At 47.2% G+C, this 27,774-nt stretch overlaps 1 protein-coding gene across 2 annotated transcripts; it reads left to right on the top strand.

Moving 5' to 3' along the window:
- Nucleotides 1-216: 216 nt before the first annotated feature.
- RIPK1 (receptor interacting serine/threonine kinase 1) lies at nt 217-27,432 on the top strand. Of its 2 annotated transcripts, XM_068163025.1 has the most exons (12): nt 217-409; nt 3,300-3,500; nt 7,513-7,666; nt 8,945-9,082; nt 10,133-10,361; nt 12,565-12,714; nt 13,934-14,010; nt 16,091-16,181; nt 18,931-19,491; nt 22,535-22,606; nt 24,145-24,297; nt 25,464-27,432. In XM_068163025.1, the coding sequence occupies exons 2-12, from the start codon at nt 3,349-3,351 to the stop codon at nt 25,748-25,750; spliced, it is 2,064 nt and encodes a 687-aa protein (XP_068019126.1). In that variant the 5' UTR covers nt 217-409; nt 3,300-3,348; the 3' UTR covers nt 25,751-27,432. The 2 variants fall into 2 exon arrangements, with proteins under 2 accessions (XP_068019126.1, XP_068019127.1); XM_068163026.1 differs by lacking the exons at nt 217-409; nt 3,300-3,500 and having other exon boundaries at nt 7,617-7,673.
- The last annotated feature ends 342 nt before the right edge of the window (nt 27,433-27,774 follow it).

The raw sequence follows: 27,774 nt of genomic DNA, 5'->3' as shown, positions 1-27,774 counted from the left end.
TGCTCTAGGTGGAGATGGCCCCGCTCACTGCAGGCTATTGGACTAGAAGACCTTTCAAAATCCTTTACAACCCAAACCGTTCTGCGGCTCTCCGATTCTCAGTACCGGCAGCTCTGCCGCAGGGCTGTTAAGTGCCGAGTACCACCCCCAGGGATAACTCACACCCTCCGTCTCGGTAGAGGCGGGCGCCGCTCGAGTCACGCCGCATCTCCGCCGTGCCCTTGGCTGAGCCCGGGCCGCCTCCTCCCTCCGCTTCCCAGCAGGCGCGGCGGCGGGGCGGATCGGGCCGAGCCGGGGCAGATCGGGCCGAGCCGGGGCAGATCGGGCCGAACCGGGGCAGATCGGGTCGAACCGGGCCCGGCCCTCCCAGGGGAGGCGGCAGGACGGGGTAGAGCGGCCTGCAGCCACGGTAAGGCACCGCGGACCGGGGCGGGGGACGGGACGGGACGGGGTCAACCCAGATCCCCGCCGCCGCAGCAGCGGCGCTGATGGGGCCGGTTCGCGGCGCTGGGGCGGGTGCCGGGGCTGAGCCGTCGAGCCCCGGGACAGAGCGCCCCGGAGGCGTTGCGGCACATCCCGCTCCCTTTCTCCGGTTCCCGGTGCTGGGGAGGGTCTCCCGGTCGCAGGGGCTGCCCCCGGGGCGCTGCGATGGGGAGCGGCCCGGCGAGGAAAAGCGGGTTCGGAGGCAGGAAGCGCCGGGAGACGGAGGAGGAGGAGGACGTCAGTTTGGCCAACGAGGAACTAGGCCGGAGAACCCCCGGGTTAGAGCTTCCTGAGCCTGCCTTTCCCTGCGAGCGGGTGCCTCGAGCTTACCGGGAGGCCCCGGCTAGAGCCTTCTTCCGTTAGCCACCGCAGAACGAGCGCCTCTGCCCCCACCGCTCCTTCCCCGACAACCTGTCAAACCAGAGCGAGCTGTGTGACACGGCCATACTGCTGCTAGCCGCTACCCAGACCCCTCCTTTCCCCGTCATCCCTCCCGCTGTCCCTGCTGAAACTTCAAATGTACTTGTCGAGGGTTAGCGAGAAAGCCCCAGCCTTCTGCCCCCAACAAAGAGAAAACAGGAAATAAAAACCACAGCTAGCCACAGCTGGAGAAGCAAAAAGGGAAATGCTATATTCACAAGCAATTTTTAGGGAATGCAGGATATATATATATATACAATTTACAGTATTTACAATATATACACAGAAATATACAGCAAAGTAAAAAAACAATAATACAGGAACAAAATCCCCCCCCCCCCCCCCCCTTTCTGGAGGAGGGTTCCCCCCTGTACCCCCTTCTCTCCCCTTTTTCCCCAAAGAGGGTTAGAAAGAGAGAAAAAGAGCAGTTGTTAATTAGAGCAGTTATAAATTAAAGTGTTAGTAGGCCACACACGCTTACCTGTCCAAGGTCAGTCTGGCAGAGAGCCTAGAAGCAGATGAGCTGGAAAGGGAGGGAAGAGCGAACTGAGGAAAGTCTCAGCAGCACTCAAAACTTAAAGTTGCATTCTACCAATCTACCAATGAAATTCGTTTAGACCTGTCTTTTGTTTACCAAACATTCAGCCACAGTGCCCCAGTACTGTCCTTTTCTTGAAGGCACAGCCTCAAACGGTCACAGTACTTCACCTTTCCTCTGCTCCTGTCACTCGTCTTCCATAGTGCCCTTCCCACGGGATCCGCTCTGGAACCGGCTGCTGACCTGGCGCACCTCTTTTCTTTGCCATTTCCAAAAGAAAGAGAAGTTCTTCACTGCAGCTGAATAAGCCGAGCAGAAGGGAAAGGTTTAGGTGGAGTGAGGTTGTGATGGTTACAGCAATGCAACTGAAATGCACTGACAGCTTTTGGAACATCCTCCACACATAGAATCATAGCATTGTTTAGATTGGAAGAGAGCTTTAACACTGAATCCCGCTGTTAATCCAGCCCTCAGCACCACATCTACACAGCTTTAGACCCCTCCACTGCCCTGGGAAGCCTGTTCCAGGACTTGACAGCCCTTTCAGGAAGACATCTTTCCTAATGTCCAACCTAAACCTTCCCTAGCACAGGCAGTAATTGTTTGTCTTTGGCTGCAGGGACCCTTCCATTTATCTCCTGTGACCTGTATGGGTAATACCAGCTGTCATTCCCTTCCATTCCTGACCAATAACTAAGCACCCAGGAGTTTGGGTGCTTGCAGTCTTGTTCACTTTCTGCAGTTATACTTTCTAACACCTCTCAAGAGCTTGTGTGCTGTGAAAGCATCATTAGACCAAAAGGACTGCAATTACTGCATGGCTTTCTTCTATCTGACTCACTCAGCAGTTCTCCGTAACTGTGCAGGATACACAAGATCTGCATCAGATCACCAGAGAAGGGCTGGTGAGAGGCCTCCAGCATAAGCCCTATGAGAAGAGGCTGAGAGAGCTGGGGTTGTGTAGCCTGGAGAAGAGGAAGCTCAGGGAAGACCTTACTGCTGTCTACAACTACCTGAAGGGAGGTAGTAGCCAGGAGGGGGTTGGTCTCTTCTCTCGGGCAACCAGCACCAGAACAAGAGGACACAGTCCCAACCTGCACCAGGGGAAGTTTAGGCTCAAGGTGAGGAGAAAGTTCTTCACAGAGAGAGTTGTTAGCCATTGGAATGGGCTGCCCAGGGAAGTGGTGGAGTCACCATCCCTGGAGGTGTTCAAGAGGGGATTGGACGTGGCACTTGGTGCCATGGTTTAGTAGTCATGAGGTGTTGGGTGACAGGTTGGACTTGATGATCTTTGAGGTCTCTTCCAACCTTATTGATTCTATTATTCTATTAAAATAGAGCAAACTGCTTCCACGTGGTGATCAGGCCTGATGCGACCTAGTGACCACTATGATTCTTGGGAGCTTGTTCCCTTTCTTTGTATATTAGAAGGGAGAATGTAATCATGGTGTTAAAATGATGCCACAAACCCATCGAGTACATTTATCCCATTCTAAAGGGACCCCAAATGTATTAATGAGCAAAAATCCCTCTCCTCTAGCAACCAGTGTTCAGAATTTTCATAATGCACTTGCTAAATACTGCACTTCATTAACAGCACTTTGAGATTGCCAGTGAAGAAATGGTTCTACATCTACTTCATATAGCCATAACAGGTTGAAAAGATAAATTATTGTGGTCTTTAGGTCTAAATCATCATAATGTGTGAGAACTACAGCATCTTTGGTCTCAAACTGAAGCCTTTTGCTCATCAGGTTCATGAGAGCATATGCTTGTGTCCCACTCCTTCCACAGATGTTTATTTAGTGGCACAGCGAAATGCTTTATGATACTTCTTTTTACTCCTTTTTTGGTCCAGGAGCACTAAGGTACTTGGGTTTAATTACGAAGCCCCAGACACTGCCAACATGTCGTTGGAGGATATCCACATGAACACCCAGGATTTGCTTGAAAGAAAACAACTTGATGCTGGAGGATTTGGGACAATTTCTTTGTGCTTCCACAAGAAACACGGATATGTGGTATTAAAAACAGTGTACACAGGACCCAAGCGCACCGAGTAAGTCACAGATCTGAGTTCTGTTTCTTTTTAGTCTCTCATTTAGTCTAAGGAATCCTCCTAACCCAGTGGAGATATGTCTAAATAAGGTGTAATAATTGAACAGTTTTGGATTCAGGAGATACTGTATGTGGGGAAAACAGGAGAAAAGGGCATCTGTGCTTGAAATTTTCTTTGTAGTTCTAACTCACTGTTCCAGTGCAGTTCCCGATTCCTGTTGCAAGGTGAGCGCTGCTGTGAGTTGTTAAGCATCAAGGAGACACTTGCAGAATTAAGGCAATGCAGGAGCTCAGGGTGCACGTGGTATTTTCAGGCTCACAGATCAATTTCAAATACAATTGTCCAGCTGTGGATGGCCACTAGGAGTAAAACCATAGGAGCTATCAGGACTCCAACCCCATGTGTATAATACCCTCATTCCCTTGAGAAGAAGCAGGCTGAGTCAAGCCCACTGGAATTAGCTGTTGATTTCAGGGCACACGGCAGCTCTGCTACCTCACAGCTCTCCCATGAGTCATCCACTAGAGAGAGACAAAACCCCAGTTTGAGTTCTTCTGGTTCAGGTTATAATAAATAAATTAACTGAGCATTTCAGGTTATAATAAATAAATTAACTGAGCATTTCTTTTGCCAGTAGGAAGTGAATGAGGAGCTTCTGGTAGCTCACAAACTGCACTGACAGCTTGGGGTGAACACAGTTAACGCGGACAAGCCTGCCTGGTTTAATTTATAGTTTCATAGTTTCATAATTTCATTCAGGATTGGAAGGGACCACAAGGATCATCTAGTTCCAACCCCCCTGCCATGGGCAGGGACACCCCACACTAGATCAGGCTGGACAGAGCCTCATCCAGCCTGCTCTTAAACACCCCCAGGGACGGGGCCTCGACCACCTCCCTGGACAACCCATTCCAGGGTCTCACCACTCTCACGGTGAAGAACCTCCTCCTCACATCCAGCCTGAATCTCCCCACCTCCAGTTTCATTCCATTCCCCCTAGTCCTATCACTGCCTGAGATCCTGAGAAGTCCTTCCCCAGCCTTCCTGTAGGCCCCCCTCAGATACTGGAAGGCCACAATGAGGTCACCTCGGAGCCTTCTCTTCTCCAGACTGAACAGCCCCAACTCCTTCAGTCTGTCCTCATAGGAGAGGTGCTCCAGCCCTCTGATCATCCTTGTGGCCCTTCTCTGGACACGTTCCAGCACCTCCACATCCCTCTTGTAATAGGGGCTCCAGAACTGGACACAGTACTCCAGGTGGGGTCTCACCAGGGCTGAGTAGAGGGGGAGGATCACCTCCCTCGACCTGCTAGCCACACTTCTCCTGATGCAGCCCAGGATCTGATTGGCCTTGCGGGCTGCAAGTGCACACTGAGAGCTCATGTTGAGCTTTTTGTCCACCAGCACCCCCAAGTCTCTCTCCTCAGGGCTACTTTCCAGCCAGTCACTGCCCAGCCTGGATTTGTGCCTGGGATTTTGGCGTTGTGTTTTTACTTTCTCACTACAGAGGCTCTTAAGTCACATACCAAAACTCTTAAACAAATTTACAGCTGAGCCTGCTGCAAACAAAACAGCCACTTTTTTCTCTAGTTCTGGAGGAAGACAGAGGGAGAGAGCGATTGTCTATTAAGTCACAGGGTAGGAAAGCATCAGCAAGCAGCATAGTCTCGAGATTTTCTTACAGCCTTTTGCCTGGTGACTGGAACAGAAGCAACAGTAAAGAGAAGATTAATTTTGGGTACTGTGCTTTAATAGCTTTGATGAGCTCCCAGCTTCATAGTTTCATAGTTTCATTCAAGGTTGGAAGGGACCACAAGGATCATCTAGTTCCAACCCCCCTGCCATGGGCAGGGACACCCCACACTAGATCAGGCTGGACAGAGCCTCATCCAGCCTGCTCTTAAACACCCCCAGGGACAGGGCCTCGACCACCTCCCTGGACAACCCATTCCAGGGTCTCACCACTCTCATGATGAAGAACCTCCTCCTCACATCTAGCCTGAATCTCCCCACCTCCAGCTTCATTCCATTCCCCCTAGTCCTATCACTACCTGATATCCTGAGAAGTCCTTCCCCAGCCTTCCTGTAGGCCCCCTTCAGATACTGGAAGGCGACAATTAGGTCTCCTCGGAGCCTTCTCTTCTGCAGACTGAACAGCCCCAACTCCCTCAGTCTGTCCTCATAGGAGAGGTGCTCCAGCCCTCTGATCATCCTCGTGGCCCTTCTCTGGACACGTTCCAGCACCTCCCCATCCCTCTTGTAATAGGGGCTCCAGAACTGGACACAGTACTCCAGGTGGGGTCTCACCAGGGCTGAGTAGAGGGGGAGGATCACCTCCCTCGACCTGCTAGCCACACTTCTCCTGATGCAGCCCAGGATCTGATTGGCTTTGCGGGCTGCAAGTGCACACTGAGAGCTCATGTTGAGCTTTTTGTCCACCAGCACCCCCAAGTCTCTCTCCTCAGGGCTACCCTCCAGCCAGTCACTGCCCAGCCTGTATTTGTGCCTGGGATTGCCTCGACCCAGATGCAGGACCCTGCACTTGCTCTTATTGAACTTCATGAGGTTGGCCTGTGCCCACCTCTCCAGCCTGTCAAGGTCCCTCTGGATGGCCTCCCTTCCCTCCAGTGTGTCTGCTGCACCACACAGCTTGGTGTCATCAGCAAACTTGCTGAGGGTGCACTCAATGCCACTGTCCATGTCCCCCACAAAGATGTTGAATAAGACAGGTCCCAGGACTGATCCCTGAGGGACTCCACTTGTCACTGGCCTCCACTGGGACATGGAGCCATTGACAGCCACATTGACAGCTGTACTACCTGTGACCATGCCTGAGGCCCAGGTGATGGTGGAGTAATTTTGCTTGGAAGAGACCTTTAAGAGAATTGATTCCAACCATTTACCCAGTACTGCCATGTCACCACTAAACCAGCACCACAGGACCCTCAGCACTACATCTACATGGCAATTCAATCACTCCAGGGATGAGTACTCCACCACATCCCTGGACAGCCTATTTCAAGGCCTGACAACCCTTTTGGGGAAGAAATAATTCCGAGTGTCCAACCTAAACCTCCATTGGTACAACTTAAGGCTCTAATCCTCTTGTCCTATTGCTTGTTAGGCTTTTAATTCATCCTAAACCTGTAATCATTATTAAATGTTATATTGCTTAGCCTGGAGAAGAGGAGGCTCAGGGGAGACCTCATTACTGTCTACAACTACCTGAAGGGGGGTTGTAGCCAGAAGGGAGTTGGTCTCTTCTCTCAGGCAACCAGCACCAGAACAAGAGGACACAGTCTCAAGCTGTGCCAGGGGAATGTTAAGCTTGAGGTGAGGAGAAAGTTCTTCACAGAGAGAGTTGTTTGCCATTGGAATGGGCTGCCCAGGGAGGTGGTGGAGTCACCGTCCCTGGAGGGGTTCAAGAGGGGATTGGATGTGGCACTTGGTGCCATGGTCTAGTCATGAGGTCTGTGGCGACAGGTTGGACTTGATGATCTTTGAGGTCTCTTCCAGCCTTGATGATACTGTGATACTGTGACCATCCAGTATGTGGATGGATCCCATGTGGTAAATTCATTTTGAATGTGAACTTTTGGGAAAGAGACCTGTAGAGTTTCCTGGACAAGAGGGAGTGGAATGTATCTTGATCCTCCTTGTCCAAAGGGTCTGTCAGCCCTGCCCTGTCCTGATCCTACCCCAGCTCAGGGGTTTGGACATACACAACCAGCAGTGCACCTACAAAAGGAATGCTTGTGCAGTTTCTGAAAGGCAGGCCTTGAAATTGGGCTGAGCAGCTAGTCTCTGTGCCAGGCATCTGAGACTGAGAGAACATAACCTGGCATGAGTTAGGCCTTATCAGTTCTAAACCACCTGAAAGTGTGGTTCATCTTACTGTGGCTCTAGGGATGCTGATGTTTTTGGCCTTGTTCTTCATTATGGATCAACACTGTTTTCCTCCCTGTGTTCTTTCGAGCCTGACACCTAAGTCCAGTGTCACTTCTGGTTTCCAGATACAACGATTCCCTCCTGGAAGAGGGCAGGATTATGCGCAAACTGCAGCACGATCGTGTGGTCAAGCTCCTAGGGATTATTTTGGAAGATGGAAACTACTCACTTGTGATGGAGTATGTGAACCGGGGCAACATGATGAAAGTGCTACAGAAAGTGAGCGGTAACTTGCTTCATCCCTTGATGTTTCGTAGGGTTGATAAGATGCTTGAAAGGGACGGGACATTAGTGCCCCCTCCAGAGAATGGAGTCTTTAGTTTCTCACTCTCTTTTCTGTATTAAAGAGCCAGTGGCAGCCTGGCTTCTCTGGAGACAGCAGAGGACAACTATGACTTTGCTGGACATTAGAGGACCAGGCCACAGTTGCAGATTCAAAGTTATAGGAGTGTTTGTAGAGAGATGTGGAGGGTTTGCTACAGAAGAAAATGCTTGTAAATAGAGAGCAACTAGAATTACTTCAATGCAAAGATCTCGATCTTAGTTCTTTTTGACTATGGCCTGAGCAGAGGTGCTTCCTGTTTAGAGAAGGGCAGCAAAGTGGGTGAAGGGTCTGGAGAACAAATACAGTAAGGAGCGGCTGAGGAAACTGGGGTTGTTTAGCCTGGAGAAAAGGAGGCCAAGGGAAGAACTCCTCACTGTCTACAACTCCCTGAAAGTGGTGGGATGAGAGGAAATGGCCTCAAGTTGCACTAAGGGAGGTTTAGATTGGACATTAGGAAAGATTCATTTCCCTAAAGGAAAGAGCTACAAGGATAAGTGAAGAACTTAAACATCTCTCCTCTGAAGAAAGACTGAGAGACCTGGGGCTGTATAGTCTTGAGAAGAGAAGCTGAAAGAGGATCTTACCAATGTCTATAAATATCTGAGGGGTGGGTGTCAAGATGAAGGTGCCAGTCTATTTTTTGGTGGTGCCCAGTGATAGGACAAGGAACAATGGGTACAAGTTAGGACACAGGATGTTCCGTCTCAACATGAGGAGACACTTCTTTAAGGTGAGGGTGATGGAGCACTAGGAGCGGGCTGCCCAGAGCATTTGTGGAGTCTCCTTCTCTGGAAACTTTCAAAACCTGCTTGGATGCATTCCTGTGCAGACTGCCCTAGGTGATCCTGCTTTGGCACGGGGGTTGGACTAGATGATCTCCAGAAGTCGCTTCAACCCTTACCATTCTGTGATTACCAAGCCCTGTAACAGCCTGCTCAGGGCAGTGGAGTCCCCATCCCTGGTGAGATGTAAAAGCCATGTGTATGTGGTGCTGAGGGACATGGTTTAGTTGTGACCTGGCAGTGCTTGGACTTGATGATCTTAAAGGTGGCTTCCAGCCTTTATGATTTCATACTCTTGGGACTGAGAGAATATTTTTTTAAAGACTGCTCTTTAATTTGCTGGTTGTAAGCATTTTTTGAACAGATGGTATTTCTTCTTCTTTGCCTCAGCTCTGCCTGCCTTTGTCAGTGAAGGGGCGTTTTGTGCTGGAGATTGCAGAAGGAATGCTTTATCTGCATGAGCAAGGCTTCGTACACAAAGACCTGAAACCAGAAAACATTCTTGTGGACACAGACTTCCACATTAAGGTACTCATTAGAATGTCAATAAGGATAGCTTGTGCTTAGGGTTGAGGAACCCAGTTGAGCTGCATTGGTTAGTATTGCCCAGTGGTAGATGAACTCCTTTGTTGTCTAGTGAGCTATCACTGACAAGCTGTTAGTAGTAGGACACAGAAGGGTGGTGGCCTGAGATGTGCAGAATCTTCTCCCAACAGTGAAAAAGAATCACTAGGGGTATTAAAAATAATTATTAATATTTTTGAGAATTAATGAACTGGAAATAACAAAACAGCTAGAAAGAAAAAGCAAAGATTGAAGCAAAACCAGATGTCTTACAGGTCGCGTCTTTTGTCCTCCTGCCTTTACCTCTTCCTTTTTATTCCTTTCCTTCTTCTGTCTCTCATGTCTTCCTCTTTTGTGTCCCTCTTTTCTCTCTTAGTCATCACTTCTAAATGACAGCCAGCAGCTACAAAAACAAAACCAGGAGACTCCTTCAAAGAGTGGTTTATAAGCCAGTTACTTTCTTCACCACCAACCATTAGGTTTCAGTAAGGTCACCTTGTCAAGCACACAGTACCCAGGTACTTCTGCTTTAACTCTTTCCACTCGTTTTCCATATCTCTTTGCCATACACATCACATCATTTTAGCTGTATAAGGAATTTGTGTTAAACGGAGTCTAAATGGAAAAAGCAGTGAGAGAGGGGGGATATCTGCCCATCTCATTATTTCTGGGTTTGAATCTTGAGTTCTTCTCGTATGGATCTTCTGTTCTACCACAGCCAGTGCAAGCAGATCTTGAATGTAACTGTCAATATGAGCAAACCCAAACTTACTTCCTCTTTACATTGTGCAATTGTTCCAAGCAGGGTTAAGCTAATAATGAAGGCTCATCCTAATCACCCCCAGACAGTTATTTAGGAATAAAGCCACCATAAAATGACCAGTAGTTTGTTTTCATTTCTCATAGTGGCCTTTTTAGATCTATTATTACCAGCTGTTCATTATAAACCTGAGTGCTACATGACACACTTAACTTCTCCCCACAGCATTAGCTCTGATGTGTCTCACTCTTCAGATTGCAGATCTTGGAGTTGCCTCCTTCAAGAACTGGAGCCGGCTGACCCAAGAAGAGACTGTCAGACAGAAGCAGATCAGGAGCATGTGCCAGAACAATGCTGGGACTCTTTTCTACATGGCTCCCGAGCATTTACGCTGTCTTAATGTCAAGCCTGTGGAGAAGTCAGATGTTTATAGCTTTGGCATAGTGATCTGGGCAATTTTTGCTAACAAGGAGCCATACGAATGTAAGTGAACTCCAGAAGGTCTCTGTCACAAAATTAAGTTCTAGAAGTTAACCATTTGAAGTTAGAAATTTAAGATTAGCCAGTTAAATTCCCTGTGGTTGAAGACAGCACCTGTTAGGCACCATTAAGAGGCATTAGTGGCATCACTCCTGACTTCTAGGCATGGATAAGAACATCCGAATCAAAATGCAGGCGTGAGCCCAACCAAATGCATCCACACAGTGTGCTCGATGGCAGAGGGTAAGATAAACTGCAGACAGGCCAAAATGGAGACTTCAATGTCCACTGCCTCCTAAGACCAGTTTTGGGTTGGTTTTGTATGGGTTGGTTTTGTATGGGTTGGTTTTGTTTTACCAGGAAGGGTCACAAAGCTGTCTGGTACTTGTTTCTCCACATGCAGTAATGTGCTCATGCAGAGCAAGGAGAGCAGGCTAGGGAATTCCAGACACATGCGGTTATTGTTTGGAATGGAATTTTTGCTGAGTATATGTTCCCCCTCTGGCCACTTTGTTTGTACCCAATGCAGAGCAAAATGAGATTCAGCTTCTAGAGAGCAGGATCTGTCACCCTTAGTCTGAACTATATAGGATAGAGAAGTGGGCTCAGGAGAACCTCATGAGGTTTGATACGGTGAAGTGCAATGTCCTGCACCTATGGAGCAATCCTAATTATCAATACATGCTGGGGGTTGATGTGATAGGGACTAGCCCTCCAGAAAAGAACTTGGGGTACTGGTGGGCAAGAAGCCAGACCTGAGCCAGCAAGGAGCACTTGCAGCCCAGAAGGCAGATGGCATCCTGGGCTGCATCAAAAGGAGCAAGGCCAGCAGGTCATAAGAGATGATTCTGCCACTCTATTCTGGTGAGATTTCACCTCAAGTTCTGTGTCCAGCTGTGGAGTCCTCAGCACAGGAAGGATGTGGACCTGCTGGAGTGGGTTCAAAGGAGGTCCGTGAAGATGATCAGAGGGCTGGAACACCTCTCCTGTGAAGACAGGATGAGAGTTGAGATTGATCAGCCTGGAGAAGAGAAGGCTCCTATGGAGACCTTGTAGCTACATTTCAATATCTGAAGGGGACTTACAGGCAGGCTGGGGAAGGTCTGTTTAGAAGGACTTGGAGCAATGGGGCAGTGGGCAATGTTTTTTTTAAGCAGGGTAGATTTACGTTAGACATAAGGAGGAAGTTCCTCACAATGAGGGTAGTGAGACACTGGAATAGGTTGCCCAGAGATATGGTGGAGGCCCCATCCCTGCAGACATTCAAGGTCAAACTTGACGTGGCCCTGAGCAGCCTGATCCAGTGAAAGATGTCTCTGCTCACTGCAGGGGGGTTGGACAAGATGACCTTTGAGAGTCCTTTCCAACCCAGTGCATTCTATGATTCTAAGATCCTACTCATACTTGGGCATGTCTTACAATTATATAAAAGTAAATCTATTCATCTCCAAATAACTGATGCATTGAAGTGGAATCAGAGTCATTAAAGTGACTAAGTGATTAAAGAGTCATTAAAGTCTCTGGTGAGACCCCACCTGGAGTACTGCGTCCAGTTCTGGAGCCCCTATTACAAGAGGGATCTGGAGGTGCTGGAAGGTGTCCAGAGAAGGGCCACGAGGATGATCAGAGGGCTGGAGCACCTCTCCTGTGAGGACAGACTGAAGGAGTTGGGGCTGTTCAGTCTGGAGAAGAGAAGGCTCCCAGGTGACCTAATTGTGGCCTTCCAGTATCTGAAGGGGGCCTACAGGATGGCTGGGGAGGGACTTCTCAGGATCTCAGGTAGTGATAGGACTAGGGGGAATGGAATGAAGCTGGAGGTGGGGAGATTTAGGCTGGATGTGAGGAGGAGGTTCTTCACCACGAGAGTGGTGAAGCCCTGGAATGGGTTGTCCAGGGAGGTGGTTGGGGCGCCGTCCCTGGAGGTGTTTAAGAGCAGGCTGGCTGAGGCTCTGTCCAGCCTGATCTAGTGTGGGGTGTCCCTGCCCATGGCAGGGGAGTTGGAAGTAGATGATCCTTGTGGTCCCTTCCAACCCTGACTGATACTATGATACTGCTATGATACTATGAGAATTTTGTAGCTGGAAATCAGTCACTTTTCTTTGAGCTCTTAATTCAGCTATGCACAAGCACACAAGATGCTGCTTTCCCTCTACAGAATGACAGTAAACCCATGAGCAGGAAGCTGATAAGAAAGTTTATTTTTCAGATGGTATAAATGAAGCCCATATTTGCTTTGGTATCATGAATGGAAACAGACCAAACATAAAGGAGATCACTGATAAATGTCCAGAGGAAATTATTGACTTAATGAAACAATGCTGGGAGCAAGAGCCAGAGAAGCGGCCAACCTTTGCAGGTAATGTATCACTTTGGGGCTCTCTGACAGTAGTTTGTAATGCAGCAAAACAAGCTTGAGTGTTTTCATCTTAAAATACCACATTTTGGCTTTGAAAACAGAAGTATCAACTCACATTCCCAGTAAAGTGGGCTCCCTGTATCCTGACTGATAATGGGATCTGGTCCAGTGTTTACAGACCCAGGGGATACTAGTGAGTGGATGAAGCCATGACAGTTTATACCTGCTGATAGTTTGTTTTCAGCACAGTATCATCTTCCTGCTGTAACTCATATTAAAGGTAACAACAAGGGACATGGAATATCTTGGATCTGACTGAAAAAATGCCCTCTTGAAGCTAGCTTCAAAAGGTGGCCCAGTTTCACCTTCCACAAATAGTGCAACAGCCTTTAATCATCCTTTTGATGGTCAGATTCCAAAACCTTGCAGGCAGTAAAAGTCTTGACTGAATGCTCTGGATAGAAGACTAAAAGCATCCAGCAGATAAGTCAAAATTCTTTCTCTCCTCTCTTCTCAATGAGTAGTGGCAAAAAATCTCAAACCCAACCCCTCCCCCCAAAAAAAACCACCACAGCCAAAACCACAAATAAACCAAACAACCAACAAACAACCCTACATGTGACAGGAAATGGATTTAGACAGGCCTACCAAGAACTTCATCTACAACAGCCACACACTGAACTCACCAGAGAAAATATGTGTGCCAGGAAGAGCCCAGCTTCCATATTTGACCCACAGAATCTGCTACTGCTCGATTGCTTTTAAGCTTGAGCTGGATTTCACCCATGCAAAATGCTGCTATTTACTGTGCTAGTGATGATTTCAGTAATTTCAGCTTTAGCAGAGATGGGATAGTCAGTTATCAAGCTGAATATATCTTACTAATTAAAATGAGGCAAACTATCTTTTGGGCAGTCAAGGAAAGGTGCTGACAGCCATAGATCATCGAATCATAGAACGGTCTGGGTTGGAAGGTCACCTAGTCCAACCCCCTCTGCAGATCATAGAAAGCATTCATCCCCAAAATCAATACAGCAATGAAAATCCCTAGAAATCATCCTGTTTGTGTCACTGTATCAAGGCTAAATGACTCATGGTACCAGATTCCAGATACGTTTATAATTTGCCTGTTTCTAACTTCATGCAAGTCTTTATTCAGTCCTTACTAACAGTCTAAATCAGTGGAAACCACCCTCACTTAGTTCTTTCCTCTTTGCAGAAATCAGTCAAAGGTACAAGCCATTTTACTATCAAAATCTAGGACAAAATATTGAAGATGATCTGAAGGAGTTAAAAGTGAGTCATTTTCTAAGCATTTTAAAGTGACGGCTCCCTGCATCCCCTCTCCCCAGCCCCAGGCCTGCCCACATTCTGCTACTTTGAGGCTGATCCTGCTTGAGCAACCTGGTTTTCTTCTGTGATTAAATGGTTGGATTTGTGAGTGAGGGGAGAGCAGCACAGGTACTGGAAGAAACTGCCCAGGGAAGTGGTTGAATTCCCATGCCTGGAGGGGTTTAAATATCCTGTAGGTGTGGTGCTGGGGGATGTGGTTAATACTAATACTAAATACTAATACTAATATTAATACTAATACTAATACTAATGCTAATACTAATACTAATACTAATACTAATACTAATATAATAAACCAGGTTGGAAGAGACCTTCAAGATCATCGTGTCCAACCCATCAACCAATCCAACCCACCTAATCAACTAAACCATGGCACCAAGCACCCCATCAAGTCTCCTCCTGAACACCTCCAATGATGGTGACTCCACCACCTCCCCAGGCAGCCCATTCCAATGGGCAATCACTCTCTCTGTATAGAACTTCTTCCTAACATTCAACCTGAACCTCCCCTGGTGCAGCCTGAGACTGTGTCCTCTTGTTCTGGTGCTGGCTGCCTGGGAGAAGAGACCATCATCCGCCTGTCTACAACCTCCCTTCAGGTAGTTGTAGACAGCAATAAGGTCACCCCTGAGTCTCCTCTTCTCCAGGCTAAGCAATCCCAGCTCCCTCAGTCTTTCCTCATAGGGCTTGTGTTCCAAACCCCTCACCAATTTTGTTGCCCTTCTCTGGACACGCTCCAGCAAGTCAACATCCTTCCTAAACTGAGGGGCCCAGAACTGGACACAGGACTCGAGGTGTGGCCTAACCAGTGCAGTGTGCAGGAGCAGAATGACCTCCCTGCTCCTGCTGGCCACACTGTTCTTGATGCAGGCCAGGATGCCATTGTCCCTCTTGGCTGCCTGGGCACACTGCAGGCTCATGTTCAGCCTACCATCGACCAGTACCCCCAGGTCCCTCTCTACCTGGCTGGTTGCACATGATGATGGTAGAAGTCTTTTCCAGCCTAAATGATTCTGGGTCATTTACCTGGAGACTTTCAAAACCCAGTTGCACAAAGCTCTGAGCTACCAACTCTTATTCCAGAGTTCAGGAGTAGGAGGTGGATGTGTGGTCTCCCAGGGAATATTCTGACCTAAGAGACACTCTGATTCTATGAAAATACTTTGCAAGAGGTTCTCATACATCCATTAATTGGAAGGTTGGAAGGGATCTCAAGGATCATCTAGTCCAACCTTTCAGGGTAATAGTAGTTTAAATGAAATGGCCCAGTACCCTGTCAAGCTGGGCCTTGAAACTCTCTAATGCAGGGGGACTGACCACCTCCCTTGGGAGTTTATTCCAATGTTTTAATAGTTCAGATGGTGAATTATTTTCTTTCTGGCATCCAATCTGAATGTCCCCTGTAGCAACTTGTGCCCATTAGCCCTTGTCTTTACCATGGGACTCTTTATAAAAGGGAGTCTCCCTCCTCATGATAGCCACCCTTTATGTACTTGTACATGGTTAGGAGGTCTCTCCTAAGCCAGTTCTCCCAGCCTTCTTTTATATGACAGGTCTTCCAGTCTCCTGACCATTCTTATGGCCCTTCTCTAGACCCTTTCTCTGCATCCTCCTTGTATTGCAGGGACCAAAACTCTGCACAGTACTCAATGTGTGGCCTGACCAGTCCTGAGTAGAGTGGGAGAATGACATCTTTGTCCCTGCTTGTGATACCCTTAGTAGTGCAGCTCTACAAAATTAAAACAATGGAACAAATTTCCTTGACTGGTTTGACCAGACTAATTCACAATGTGAAGTATATGTGTTACAGGGTTTGGACACGGACTTTTCTCCTCCCCCCCACTAGCAATTGTGGAAGCAGAGTCTGCAAGCTTTGCAGGGGGCTGCACTCAATGATCTCTGGTGGTCCCTTCCAATCCCCAGCATTCTATGATTCTATCATTGACAGGGTCTGGTCCTCCAAGTCACTTCACAGTACTTTCTTTGGTCAAGATTTTGATCAGTTGTTCTTTCTTGCGTGCAGAAAATGTGGCCTGAGGAAAATGAAGTGCTGGATAGGATGCAGTCCCTTCATATTGATGCTGTTGCAGAGGATGCCAGTAGCAGTCAAGTAGGTAAGTCACCAGCCCATCATCATTTTTTGTCTTCTGCCAGAGCTGAAGCTGTGTGCATGTACAAAGGAAGTCACCTTACCATTAAGCGATTATGAGGAGACTCAGTGGTTCAGCACGTAAGAGAGAACTCTAAGCACTGAAAAGATTAAACCTGCTCCCCAAAGTCACACATTCTGCACTGAATTCTCCACATTCTACACTCTGAACCCATCTCATTTTGCACTCCTCTGCTTTTCTCTCCCATGCTGGAACATTTAACATTAGATTTTACAGTGCTGCCTTTGATAATTAGTTTTCTTACTTGATCTTTCTTCCCATACTTTTAGTCATGCCAACCGCTTGGTCTATAGGCTTTAATTTCACAATGGCTTTCCCTTTTTCTGCTCCAGCCTTCCTTATGAGTGCTCTGAATACAACCAGGACACATAATTATAACTGAAAAAGACCTTTCAGATCATCAAGTCGAATCATTAACACAGCACTGCCATCTCACCACTGAACTGTGTTCCTCAGCACTACATTCACACATCTTTTAAATCCCACCAAGGAGGGGGCCTCCACTTCTTCCCTGGACAGCCTTTTCCAGGGCTTGGCAAGCCTTTTGGGGAAGAAATTGTTCCTCATTTCCAATCTAAATCTCCCCATGGTGCAACATGAGCCCACTTCCTCTTGTTCTACCATTTGTCCTCTGGGAGAAGAGACTGACCTCCACCTTAGTCCAACCTCCTGTCAGGGAGTTGCAGAAAGTGAGGTGGTCTCCCCTCAACCTCCTTTTCTCCAAACTAAATAACCCCAGTTTTCTTTGCCATTCCTCACCAGACCTGTTCTCCAGACCTTTCACCAGCTTTGTTGCCCTTCTCTGGACCACCTCAATGTCTTTCCTGTAGTGAGGGCCCCAAAACTGAACACAGTATTCAAGGTGTGGCCTCACCAGTGTCCAACACAGGGGGACAAACATTTCCCTGGTCCTTCTGGCCACACTGTTGCTGACACAGACCAGGATGCTTGCTGTTGGCTTTCTTGGCCACCTGGATACACTGCTGGCTCATATACAGCTGCTGTTAACCCACACCCATAGGTCTTTTTCCACCATATGGTTTCCAGCACTCTTCCCCCAGCCTGGAGCATTCATGCGGTTGTTGTGACTCAAGTGCAGGACCTGGCACTTGGCCTTGTTGAACCTCATTCCACTGCCCTCAGCCCATCAATCCAGGTCCTTCTGGAGAGCCTCCTATCCTCAAGCAGATCAGCACTGAATCCCAACTTAGTGTCATTTGCAAACTGCCTGGGGATACCCTCAATCCCCTTCCCCAGATCATTGATAAAGATAAAAAAAATCTAAGTAGAATCATAGAATCAATAAGGTTAGAAAAGACCTCAAAGATCATCAAGTCCAACCTGTCACCACAGACCTCGTGACTACTAAACCATGGCACCAAGTACCACATCCAGTCCCCTCTTGAACACCTCCCTGGGCAGCCCATTGGCTAACTATGCTGTGAGTTCTGACGCTGCTTGACTAAGTGAGGTTTGACACTTGATGGCTTAAATCATCCACATCCAGCTGGCGGCCAGTCACCAGTGGCGTCCCCCAGGGATCAGTGCTGGGCCCTGTCCTCTTCAACGTCTTCATTGATGATCTGGATGAGGGGGTCGAGTCAGTCATCAGCAAGTTTGCAGATGACACCAAGTTAGGGGCAGATGTTAGTCAGTTAGAGGGTAGAAAGGCTCTGCAGAGGGACCTCGATAGACTGGACAGATGGGCAGAGTCCAATGGGATGGCATTCAACAAGTCCAAGTGCCGAGTGCTGCACTTTGGCTACGGCAATCCCATGCAGAGCTACAGGCTGGGGTCGGAGTGGCTGAGAGCTCCCAAACAGAGAGGGACCTGGGGGTGCTGATCGACAGCCACCTGAATATGAGCCAGCAGTGTGCCCAGGCGGCCAAGAGGGCCAATGGCATCCTGGCCTGCATTAGGAATAGTGTGGCCAGCAGGAGCAGGGAGGTCATTGTGCCCCTGTACTCTGCATTGGTTAGGCCACACCTTGAGTCCTGTGTCCAGTTCTGGGCCCCTCAGTTTAAGAAGGACATCGAAACACTTGAACATGTCCAGAGAAGGGCAGCAAGGCTGGGGAGAGGCCTTGAGCACAAGCCCTGTGAGGAGAGGCTGAGGGAGCTGGGATTGTTTAGCCTGGAGAAGAGGAGGCTCAGGGGTGACCTCACTGCCCTCTACAACTACCTGAGGGGTGGTTGGGGCTGGGAAGGGGTTGGTCTCTTCTCCCAGGCAACCAGCACCAGAACAAGGGGACACAGTCTCAAGCTGTGCCAGGAGAGGTTTAGACTCAGGGTGAGGAGGAAGTTCTTCACCGAGCGAGTCATTCATCATTGGAATGGGCTGCCCAGGGAGGTGGTTGAGTCATCGACCCTGGAGGTGTTCAAGAGGAGATTGGACGTGGCACTTGGTGCCATGGTCTAGTCATGGGGTCTGTGTTGATAGGTTGGACTTGATGATCCTTGAGGTCCTTTCCAACCTAAGTTATACTGTGATACTGTGTGATACTGTGATCCTCTTCTGTCTTAGACAAAAACCTGTCGTACTTCTCTCTGAAGGCATTCATGCTGGATGTAACATCATCATTACAACTTTTATATATTACCACCATGTTAAAAATGATTAATAGATTTTAGTACCACCACAACAAGTCACATACACTTACATTCAGAATTATTTAATCTTCCTTCCTTTCAGATCAGCCTAATTCCCTGCACAGCTCCCCAGGGCCTGCGACCAATCAGGTTAGCAATGCCCCGCTGCCTGCTTCCTATGAGAACCAGCCTGTGGAGAGCTGTGAGACCTCCTTCATCCCTGCTGATAACCTGGAAAGAAAACTGCTGCGTGAATTCAACTACCACGTGTCTGGGAGCTGGATGGATAAAGCAGCTCCGCCCGTCGTGTACACCCCTGAAATGAAAGAGATAGAAAGGAGGAGAAGAGTTTCCCACGATCCATTTGCAAAGTCATCTCCTGCTCCTCAGTGGAGTGAACTGTATCCAAGAGCTGAAAAACCAGGGTCAAACCCTAACCCGTACTTTCGAGCCCTGCCAGACACAAAACCGAAATGGGGCAACGTGGAGGTTTCGTATGGGTCCAACCCCAACAGTCTGCTGACAGGAAACACCGAGAGTCTCTATGGACTGGCTTCAGCCAGCACCCTCAGCCTAACCAAACCTGCTGTGCCTGAATCCACCCCAAACCAGCCATCACAGACCAGTGCAAACTGGTATCCAAAGAATGCAGATGCAGATACAGGTGAGATTGCTCCTCCCCCACCACCCGTGGTTCTGAAGGCCCACTTGTTCTCTAAAAATGAAGCAGCCAAGAGAGGTTTGTGGCAACAACCTGCTTATTGCTAAGAGCTGATCTGTAGCATACAATCATAGAACGGTCTGGGTTAGAAGGGACCTTAAAGATCATCTAGTTCCAACTCCCCACCATGGGCAGCAACACTTCCTACTAGACCAGGTTGCTCAAGGGTGCTAAGATAAATTGATTTAATGAAAGTCTCTTTGTTTGTCTGAAGTTAATTTGGGTCACTAAACCACTCCAGCGTTGACTTCATTGCTCTACTTCCACTGGTTACAGGTTGTTAACTTCAAGTGAACCCTTTATGAAGCATCAGTATCATAGAGGAGCATAAGACCTAATGTCTGGCTCTTCAGCTACCAGCCAAGTCATTGCAGACAGAAGATACAAAAACCCAAGAGCTGCTACCAGTCACTGTAGGAAAGCAAAGGAGAACTTGGGACCTTCAATAACCCAATTCCCATGCCCAGGTTGCCAAGAAGTTGTGTCAGGGGAGGTTTAGGTTGGAGATTAAGAAACATTTCTTCCCCCAAAAGGTTGTCAAGCCCTGAAACAGGCTGCCCAGGGAAATGGTGGGGTCCCCATCCCTGGAGGGATTTAAAGGCCATATGGATGTGATGCTGAGGGACATGGTTTAGTGGTGACCTGGCCATTCTGGGTTAATGGTTGGACTCACTGATCTCAAAAGTCTTTTCCAGCCCAAACAATTCTATGATAACATTCATGCTGTAGGTTCAACTTGAGCAGAAACAATGTGTAGCATTTTCAAAAATAGATGGGTGAGCAAAATATAAGCAAGCTGAGAAGGAGCCAACAAGGTGCTGAGGCTCATAAATGGTTTCTCCAGAGAACTTTGCCTGGTGTTGGTGTGGAGAAAGGTATAGAGACAAGGAGAACAGTTAGCATTGGCAAATAAACAAATAAATGGTAACTAGAGACCTGTAAGATGTAAGTTTTACGAACTGCAGTGTGCTGCAGTGGCAAAGAAAGCCAACAGGATGCTGAGTTGCACTACTAAGGGTATCACAAGCAGGGATAAAGATGTCATTCTCCCTCTCATCTCAGTGCTGGTCAGGCTTCACCCTGAGTACTGTGCACAGTTTAGGCCCCTGCTAGGCAAGAACAATGTGAACAGGCTGGAAAGGCTCCAGAGAAGGACTGTGGGAATGATCAAAGGACTGGAAGACCTGTCATATAAAAGAAGGCTGAGAGAACTGGGTTTATTCAGCCTTGAGAAGGCTTAGGAGAGACCTCATAACCATGTACAAGTAATTAATTAATGGTTGGACTTGATGATCTTAAAGGTCTTTTCCAACTGAAATGATTCTATGACTCTAAGTACATAAAGGGTGGCTATCATGAGGAGGAAGACTCCCTTTTTACAAAGAATCACAGAGGTTGGAAGAGACCTCAAAGATCATCAAGTCCAACCTGTCACCACAGACCTCATGACTAAGCCCCATGGTAAAGACAAGGGATGCTGGGGACAAGTTGCTGCAGGGGACATTCAGATTTTATGCCAGAAAAAAAAATAATTCACCATCTGAACTATTAAAACATTGGAATAAACTCCCAAGGGAGGTGGTCAGTCCCCCTGCATTAGAGAGTTTCAAGGCCTAGCCTGACAGGGTGCTGCGCCATCTCATTTAAACTAGATGATCCTTGAGGTGCCTTCCAACCCGGTACTCTATGAATCTATGAGTGAATAAACTAGAGGTAGCGTGAGACCCATTAGCACCTGCTAAGTACTGGATATTTTTAGTGCAGGGCTCTTTTCTGGATCATCTCACAGGAAAATCAGGGATGCCAGCTGTTTACAGGCAGAATGCCACAAAGGTGTTACTCTGGGAGATTATTTCTGCAGAGGCTGTGATTAGTTGTTCGTGGGAGTTTATTTAGTGAAGTGACTCTGGCAGCTGTCGTGTCAGCAGGCAGAGGTCAGAACTGTCAGCATTACTGATAAAGTCAGACCTGCTTAAGAAAAGAAATTAGTTAGTAGAGGGAGGCTGCTTGCAAGAGTCTGGCAGGCAGCAGACTGAGAAGCAGATGAGCTGCACTGCAGCTCCTCCATTGTTGGGTGACCATAACCTGGTCACTCTTGCTACCCCTTTATGAGTTGAAGAGCTAGAGCTCATCCATGGAAAACCAACTCAATTGCTGCCCTGGGCTGGAAGTTCCATCTCTGTCAGCCATTACTGCCACCAGCAGAAGGTGCAGTGATGTCTCATGCTTTTCCTGGAGCAGGTTAAACCACTGTGCTAACACAAACTGGCACCTGTCTCATCACGCTTGGTGGTTTGGTGTTTTTCAGCTTGAATATCAGATTTGAGGCAGCTCAGTCCATAACTACATCATGATCCCACCATGACATCTACCAGCCAGGTATTCACCCAGCTATGGGGGAGCCCACTGCCCTCACTGGGATCCAAGGCTTGGTAAAGGCCATTAGTCACTGAGCAAAACCACAGTAAGGTCACTGCTTTAGGCAGAGTTCTTCAAGGAGATACAACCCTGTTAGTTAAAAAAAAAAGCTTGTCCTCTCTTTGTAGTCAAGAATCCCAACTGTACTCATACTGCAACAAATGTGGCAGCCTGCAGAGGAGAAGGCTCTGAGGAGACCTTAATGTGGCCTTCCAGTATCTTAAACTGGTGAGGGACTTTTTGGGATGTTGGGTAGTGATAGGACTAGGGGGAATGGAGCAAAAATAGAAATGGGTAGATTCAGATTGGGTGTTAGAAAGTTGCTCTTCACCATGAGGGTGGTGAGCCACTGGAACAGGTTGCCCAGGGAGGTGGTAGAAGCTCCCTATCCCTAAAAATTTTTGAGGCCAGGCTGGATGGGGTTCTGAGCAACCTGACCCAGTGTGAGGTGTCCCTGCCCATGGCAGTGGGTTGGAATTAGATGATCCTTGAGGTCTCTTCCAACCCTGACAATTGTATGATTTGATGATTTTTCAGTACTTTCCACACCCCCCTTCTTTTATTTTAGGTAACAAGGAATCCATTTCTCTCTCAAGGGGAACTTTTTCATATTATTCTGCCACACCCAGGGTGAACACAGGTAAGTGCTGGAGCCTTCATCTGTCCTTGTAGCCAATAGGCATTGTATAAAACCTTTAGGACCTTGAAATAATTTATGTTACTGCTCAATACCTCTAACCAGAGCTGATGTTGCCAGCATGCTAAACTAATTCCTGTCTCTAGCAGGACCTGTACACATTGTTAAATATGTATTTGATGGGTCAGTATACAACATCTTTTGCTCAAAAGAGCTTTTAAACAAAGGAAGATTGGATATTGGAATACATTTCTTAATTGAAAGGTTCTCAAAGTGGAAGAGGCTTCCCAGGGAGGTGGTTGAATCTCCATCCATGGAGGTATGTAAAGACATAGATGTGGTGTTGAAGGACATGGTTTAGCACCAGGCTTAATAGAGCTAGATGATGATTGGACTCAATGATCTTGAAGGTCTTTTCCAACTGAAATGATTCTATGAAGGCATTTTAAGACCTCTTGTACACCTAAACCAGTCAGCTGTTTACACAAAACACCAAATTACTGTGTCTCTACCCAGCTCTACATGCATTTGGTACACTTGTCCTTCTCACACTGTGTTTGTAATAGACATCTCCAGCTGAAAGCTTTGTGCTGATCAGCCTTCCTCTGGGCATATATCTCCACCTGGAATACCATCCTGTCCTTCAGGAGTTGTTACTCTATGGTCCTTTCAAGTTGTGTGGTTTGGGGCACCCTGAACTCCTTAATTAACTCTTTCAAGGTGTGCCCAGTTTGTAAGTAGTTGATGCTTCCCCTCTGGTTAAAGAAAACTTGGAACAGCAGATTTCTGTCATCTTGATTATAGTCTTTAGAGTCAGAGAATGACATAATTGTTTAGGGTTGAAAATATCTTTAAGATCAACTCCAACTGTTAACCCAGCACTACCAGGTCACCACTAAACATGTGCCTCAACACCACATCTACACAGCTTTTAAACTCCTCCAGAGATTGTGACTCCACTACTTTCCTGGGCAGCCTTTTCCCTTTCAGGGAAGAAATTTTTCCTTATCTCCAACCTAAACCTCTCCTGTTGCAACCTGAGGCCATTTCCTCTCATCCTATCACTTGCTAATTGAAAAGACAAACATCCACTTCACTCCAGATTCCTTTCAGAGAGAGAGAAGGTCTTCCCCGAGCCTCCTTCTCTCCATAAAGTGTCTATGAGAAGTAAAGCTGAGAGGCAGAAGTAAGGCTTTAAGATTTAAATGAAGAGTACTTTCCAGTGAAGACTGACCAGCTGAAGCTGTTAGCCAGCAAAACCAGGCTGTTGCTGCTACACATTCCTAAAGTACAGGGAACATCTAGTTACTACCACCATGTAAGCCTTGGTTGTGATGCTGCTGTAGAACAGAAGGGGAAGGGCTTTCACTACAGTACATTTATGTCACCCTGCATAATGAAAATGTGCTCCCAGTTGCTAGTAAATGGCCATTTCTACATTAGCAGAACCTTCTTCCTCCTTCCCTCCTCCTCTTGTTACTTCTTGGCATATTGGATCACAGGCTGCTGCTCCTAAAACTGTATTCAATTCCCTTATACAGAAGACTCAATGAAGTACAACATAAGCAACAGTTCTGGAATTCAGATTGGATCCTACAATCACATGAAGATTGAAGAGCAGAACCAACACATCAGCACTTCTCCTGTTGCCACAGAAATACCATACTTGCATTATGAAGCACTGGGTGTATTTGGTAAAAGAAATCTCTTCCTACTTTTACTCTATTCTCCCCATGTATTTGCATGAGAGTCATTTGGGTTGGATTGTAGGAAAGCAGCAGAGCTTTATCCCTCTGATATTTGAGAAATAACTTTTTGGGTCCTTTCTACTACATTCTTGAGTGTATAAAACAAGTGAGGGCTTGTGCTAATCTTTTTCTGTGATACCATGAGCATTGCTTGTCCTGTAGAATTAGAGAATCACAGAATTGTTTTGGTTGAAAAAAGACCTCTAAGATCATTGAGTCCAACCATTATCTAATTCTACCAAGGCTGGTGCTAAATCATGTCCCTCAGCACTACATCTCTATCTTTTAAGCACCTCCAAGGTGGTGGTTCAACCACATGCCTGGGGAGCCTGTTCCAGTGAAAACCTTTTAAGTGATGAAGTTCCTTCTAATATTGAACCTAAAACTCCCCTGTTGCATCTTGAGGCCATGACCCCGTATGAGACACCAGACATGAGTATAGATGTATGTGCATCAAGAACGAGAAGAATAACAGCACACAAGTTGGTATAAGCAAGGTCAGGATTGGTGGTTCTCACCTGACTTGTAGTTTAAATCATAGACTCTCCTGGGCTAGAAGCAACCCATGAAGATTATTGAGTCCAGCACCTGAAAGGCACCAAGAAACCAAAAGTTAAGGCATATCTCTAAGAGCATTGTCCAAATGCTTCTTGAACACTGACAGGCGTAGGGACATGACCACTACATTTGGGTGTCAGTGAGGAGATACAGAAATGTAATTGGGTCTTGTTGGTCAGTACTGGATTAAACTATTCCTGTACATTCCTAAGTAAGGAATTAATAGTGTCCTGGGATATAAAATATCATATAAACCTCAGTCAGCTAAGAACTCTAGGAAGGAGCTTTCTATGTTGAAGACGTTTTAGTGACAAACTATGACAGTTCAAAAAGTAGGTCCAGCAACTGGCCTGTAGATACACGTGTTCTGACTGGGAGGTTCTTGCCTGGCATCACTGCCTCTGTGAGACCCGCTTCTGACTCTACCACAAAAATTCTGTCCCCAGATATTAGCAATAAATAGCTGGGGAAGGACAATAGTTATGATGAGATAAGGACAGAAGCAGAAGGAACATTAAGCAACACCCTTTCCTTACCCTCTTTTCTGTCTGCAGACAATACCACTGTCCTGACTGAGAAACATCTGAATCTAGTGAGGGAGAATCTGGCTAAGCAGTGGAAGCACTGTGCCCGGAAACTGGGCTTCTGCGATCCCGAGATTGACGAAATCGATCATGACTACGAGCGAGATGGACTGAAAGAGAAGGTGTACCAAATGCTGCTGAAGTGGGGCATGAGGGAGGGCTCCAAAGGCGCCACAGTCGGGAAGCTTGCCAAAGCCCTCTTTGGCTGTCAGAGACTGGATCTCCTCACCAGTCTGATGCAAATCAATGAGGAGTAAGTTGACTGAGAAGTGCGGTGAAGTGAGAGCGGTTTCCCCAAGCACCTTCCAGTACCAAGTAATAATTTTGAACGGGCTTTCTGGAGCTGTCCTTTTTGCACAGACCTTTTGGAATGCCTTTTTTTTATTGCCAAGTGGTTTTCAGTGAGTACCTCCAGTAAATTAAGAAGACTATGTCAAGATAGTTAGTTTCACAGAGGAGCACAGAATCCCAGTATGGCAGGGGTTGGAAGGTACCACTGGAGATCACCTAGTCCAAATCCCCCTGCTAAAGTAGGGTTACCTAGAACAGGTTGCCCAAAATCACAACATCTAGGCCAGAGACTCCATAACTTCTCTGGGCAGCCTGCTCCAGGGTTCTGCCACCCTCACAGATGGAATCTCCTGGCGTCCAGTTTGTGCCCATTGCCTGTCACTGGGCATCGCTGAAGAGTCTGGCTGCATCCTCTTGTTCCCCACCCTTTAGCTATTGATCAGCATTGAGAAGATTCCATCTTACTCTGCTCTTCTCCAGGCTAAACAGCCCCAGCCTTTTCCTCATCAAAGAGATGCTCCAGTTTCCTCAGCAACTTTGTAGCCTCCTCTGGTCTCTCTTCAGTACATCTCAGTCTCTCTTCAACTGTGGAGCCCAGACCTGGACCCACTACTCCAGACATGGCCTCACATGGCATCTTCCTCAACTTGCTTGCCACAGTCTTGTGAATGCATTCCAGGAAACCACTGGCCTTGGCCACGAGGGCACATTGTTGGCACAAAATATACAAGATAAAAGAAAATAAGCATAGAATCAATAAGGTTGGAAAAGACCTCAAAGATCATCAAGTCCAGCCTGTCACCCAAAACCTCATGACTACTAAATCATGGCACCAAGTGCCACATCCAATTCCTTTTTGAACACCTCCACCACCTCCCTGGGCAGCATATTCCAGTGGCAAACAACTCTCTCTGTGAAGAACATTTTGCTCAAGTCTAAACTTCCCCTGGTGCAGTTTGAGACTGTGTCCTCTTGTTCTGGTGCTGGTTGCCTGGGAGAAGAGACCAAACCCCACCTGGCTACAACCTCCTTTCAGGTAGTTGTAGAGAGCAATAAGGTCTCCCCTGATCCTCCTCTTCTCCAGGCTAAACAACCCCAGCTCCCTCAGCCTCTCCTTGTAGGGCTTGTTCTCAAGGCCTCTCCCCAGCCTCATTGCCCTTCTCTGGACACGTTCAAGAGTCTCAATGTCCTTCTTAAATTGAGGGGCCCGGAACTGGACACAGTACTCAAGATGTGGCCTAACCTGTGCTGAGAGCATCTTCCTTCTGAATAAAACGGTTGTACAAAGAGAATAACACCAAAATGCCACACTAGTATTGACTCAAGGAGAACATACTGTACCACGTTTCTGGTTTCTGTCTTGAATTGTGTTGGTCCCTTCTTCAGTTCTGCACAGAAGTGTGTCATCTCAGCACAGCTAATAAAGCAGGAACCACATGTGAAAGACTGACCCACTGCTTGAAAAACCTGGACAGAAAGCCAAAATCAACTCTTACATTTTGCCATCAGTGCAAATACTTCCCCTAGGCTGGGTATGCTCCCAGATTGCTCCAGGTTCATATTTTTTTAAACCTTTTTATAATGTTTACTAAATACAGCTGTCTGGAATTAAACAGAAGAGTGATGTGAATAAAAGCAAAAAAACTAATGTTGGGCTTAAAAAGTATGTAGTTGCTACTCTTCTTTCCTTGATTTCCTTATTGTGGCCTTTCATTACCTAAAGGTGCTGCTAAAGAAAGATGGGGGCAAACCTTTTAGCAGGGCCTGTTGTGACAGGACAAAGGGTAATAGGTTTGAAACCAAAAGAAGAAAATTCTGACTAGATGTAAGGAAGAAAGTTTTTTTTTACCATGGAGATGATGAAACCCTGGCCCAGGTTGCCCAGACAGGTGGTCGATGCTCCGTTGTTATGGTTTTGACTCAGCTGGCAGCAGAGTTAAAACACAGTTGCTGTAGTGCAACTCCCACACACATCCCCCCGACAGGGACA

This window comes from Melanerpes formicivorus, unplaced genomic scaffold (genome assembly GCF_026170545.1).
Source record: "Melanerpes formicivorus ecotype bairdi unplaced genomic scaffold, bMelFor1.0.p_v2 SCAF_69, whole genome shotgun sequence".
Classification (NCBI taxonomy): Eukaryota; Metazoa; Chordata; class Aves; order Piciformes; family Picidae; genus Melanerpes; species Melanerpes formicivorus.
Note: the sequence above shows the minus strand (reverse complement) of the source record. Positions and strands in the feature narration are given on the sequence as shown.

Excerpts from the sequence above, each read along its gene's own strand:
- RIPK1 (XM_068163025.1), top strand. The coding sequence starts at position 3,349 with ATGTCGTTGGAGGATATCCACATGAACACCCAGGATTTGCTTGAAAGA. Across the intron at positions 9,083-10,132 it reads ACACAGACTTCCACATTAAG|ATTGCAGATCTTGGAGTTGC; the intron begins GTACTCATTAGA and ends CTCACTCTTCAG. Across the intron at positions 14,011-16,090 it reads ATGATCTGAAGGAGTTAAAA|AAAATGTGGCCTGAGGAAAA; the intron begins GTGAGTCATTTT and ends TCTTGCGTGCAG.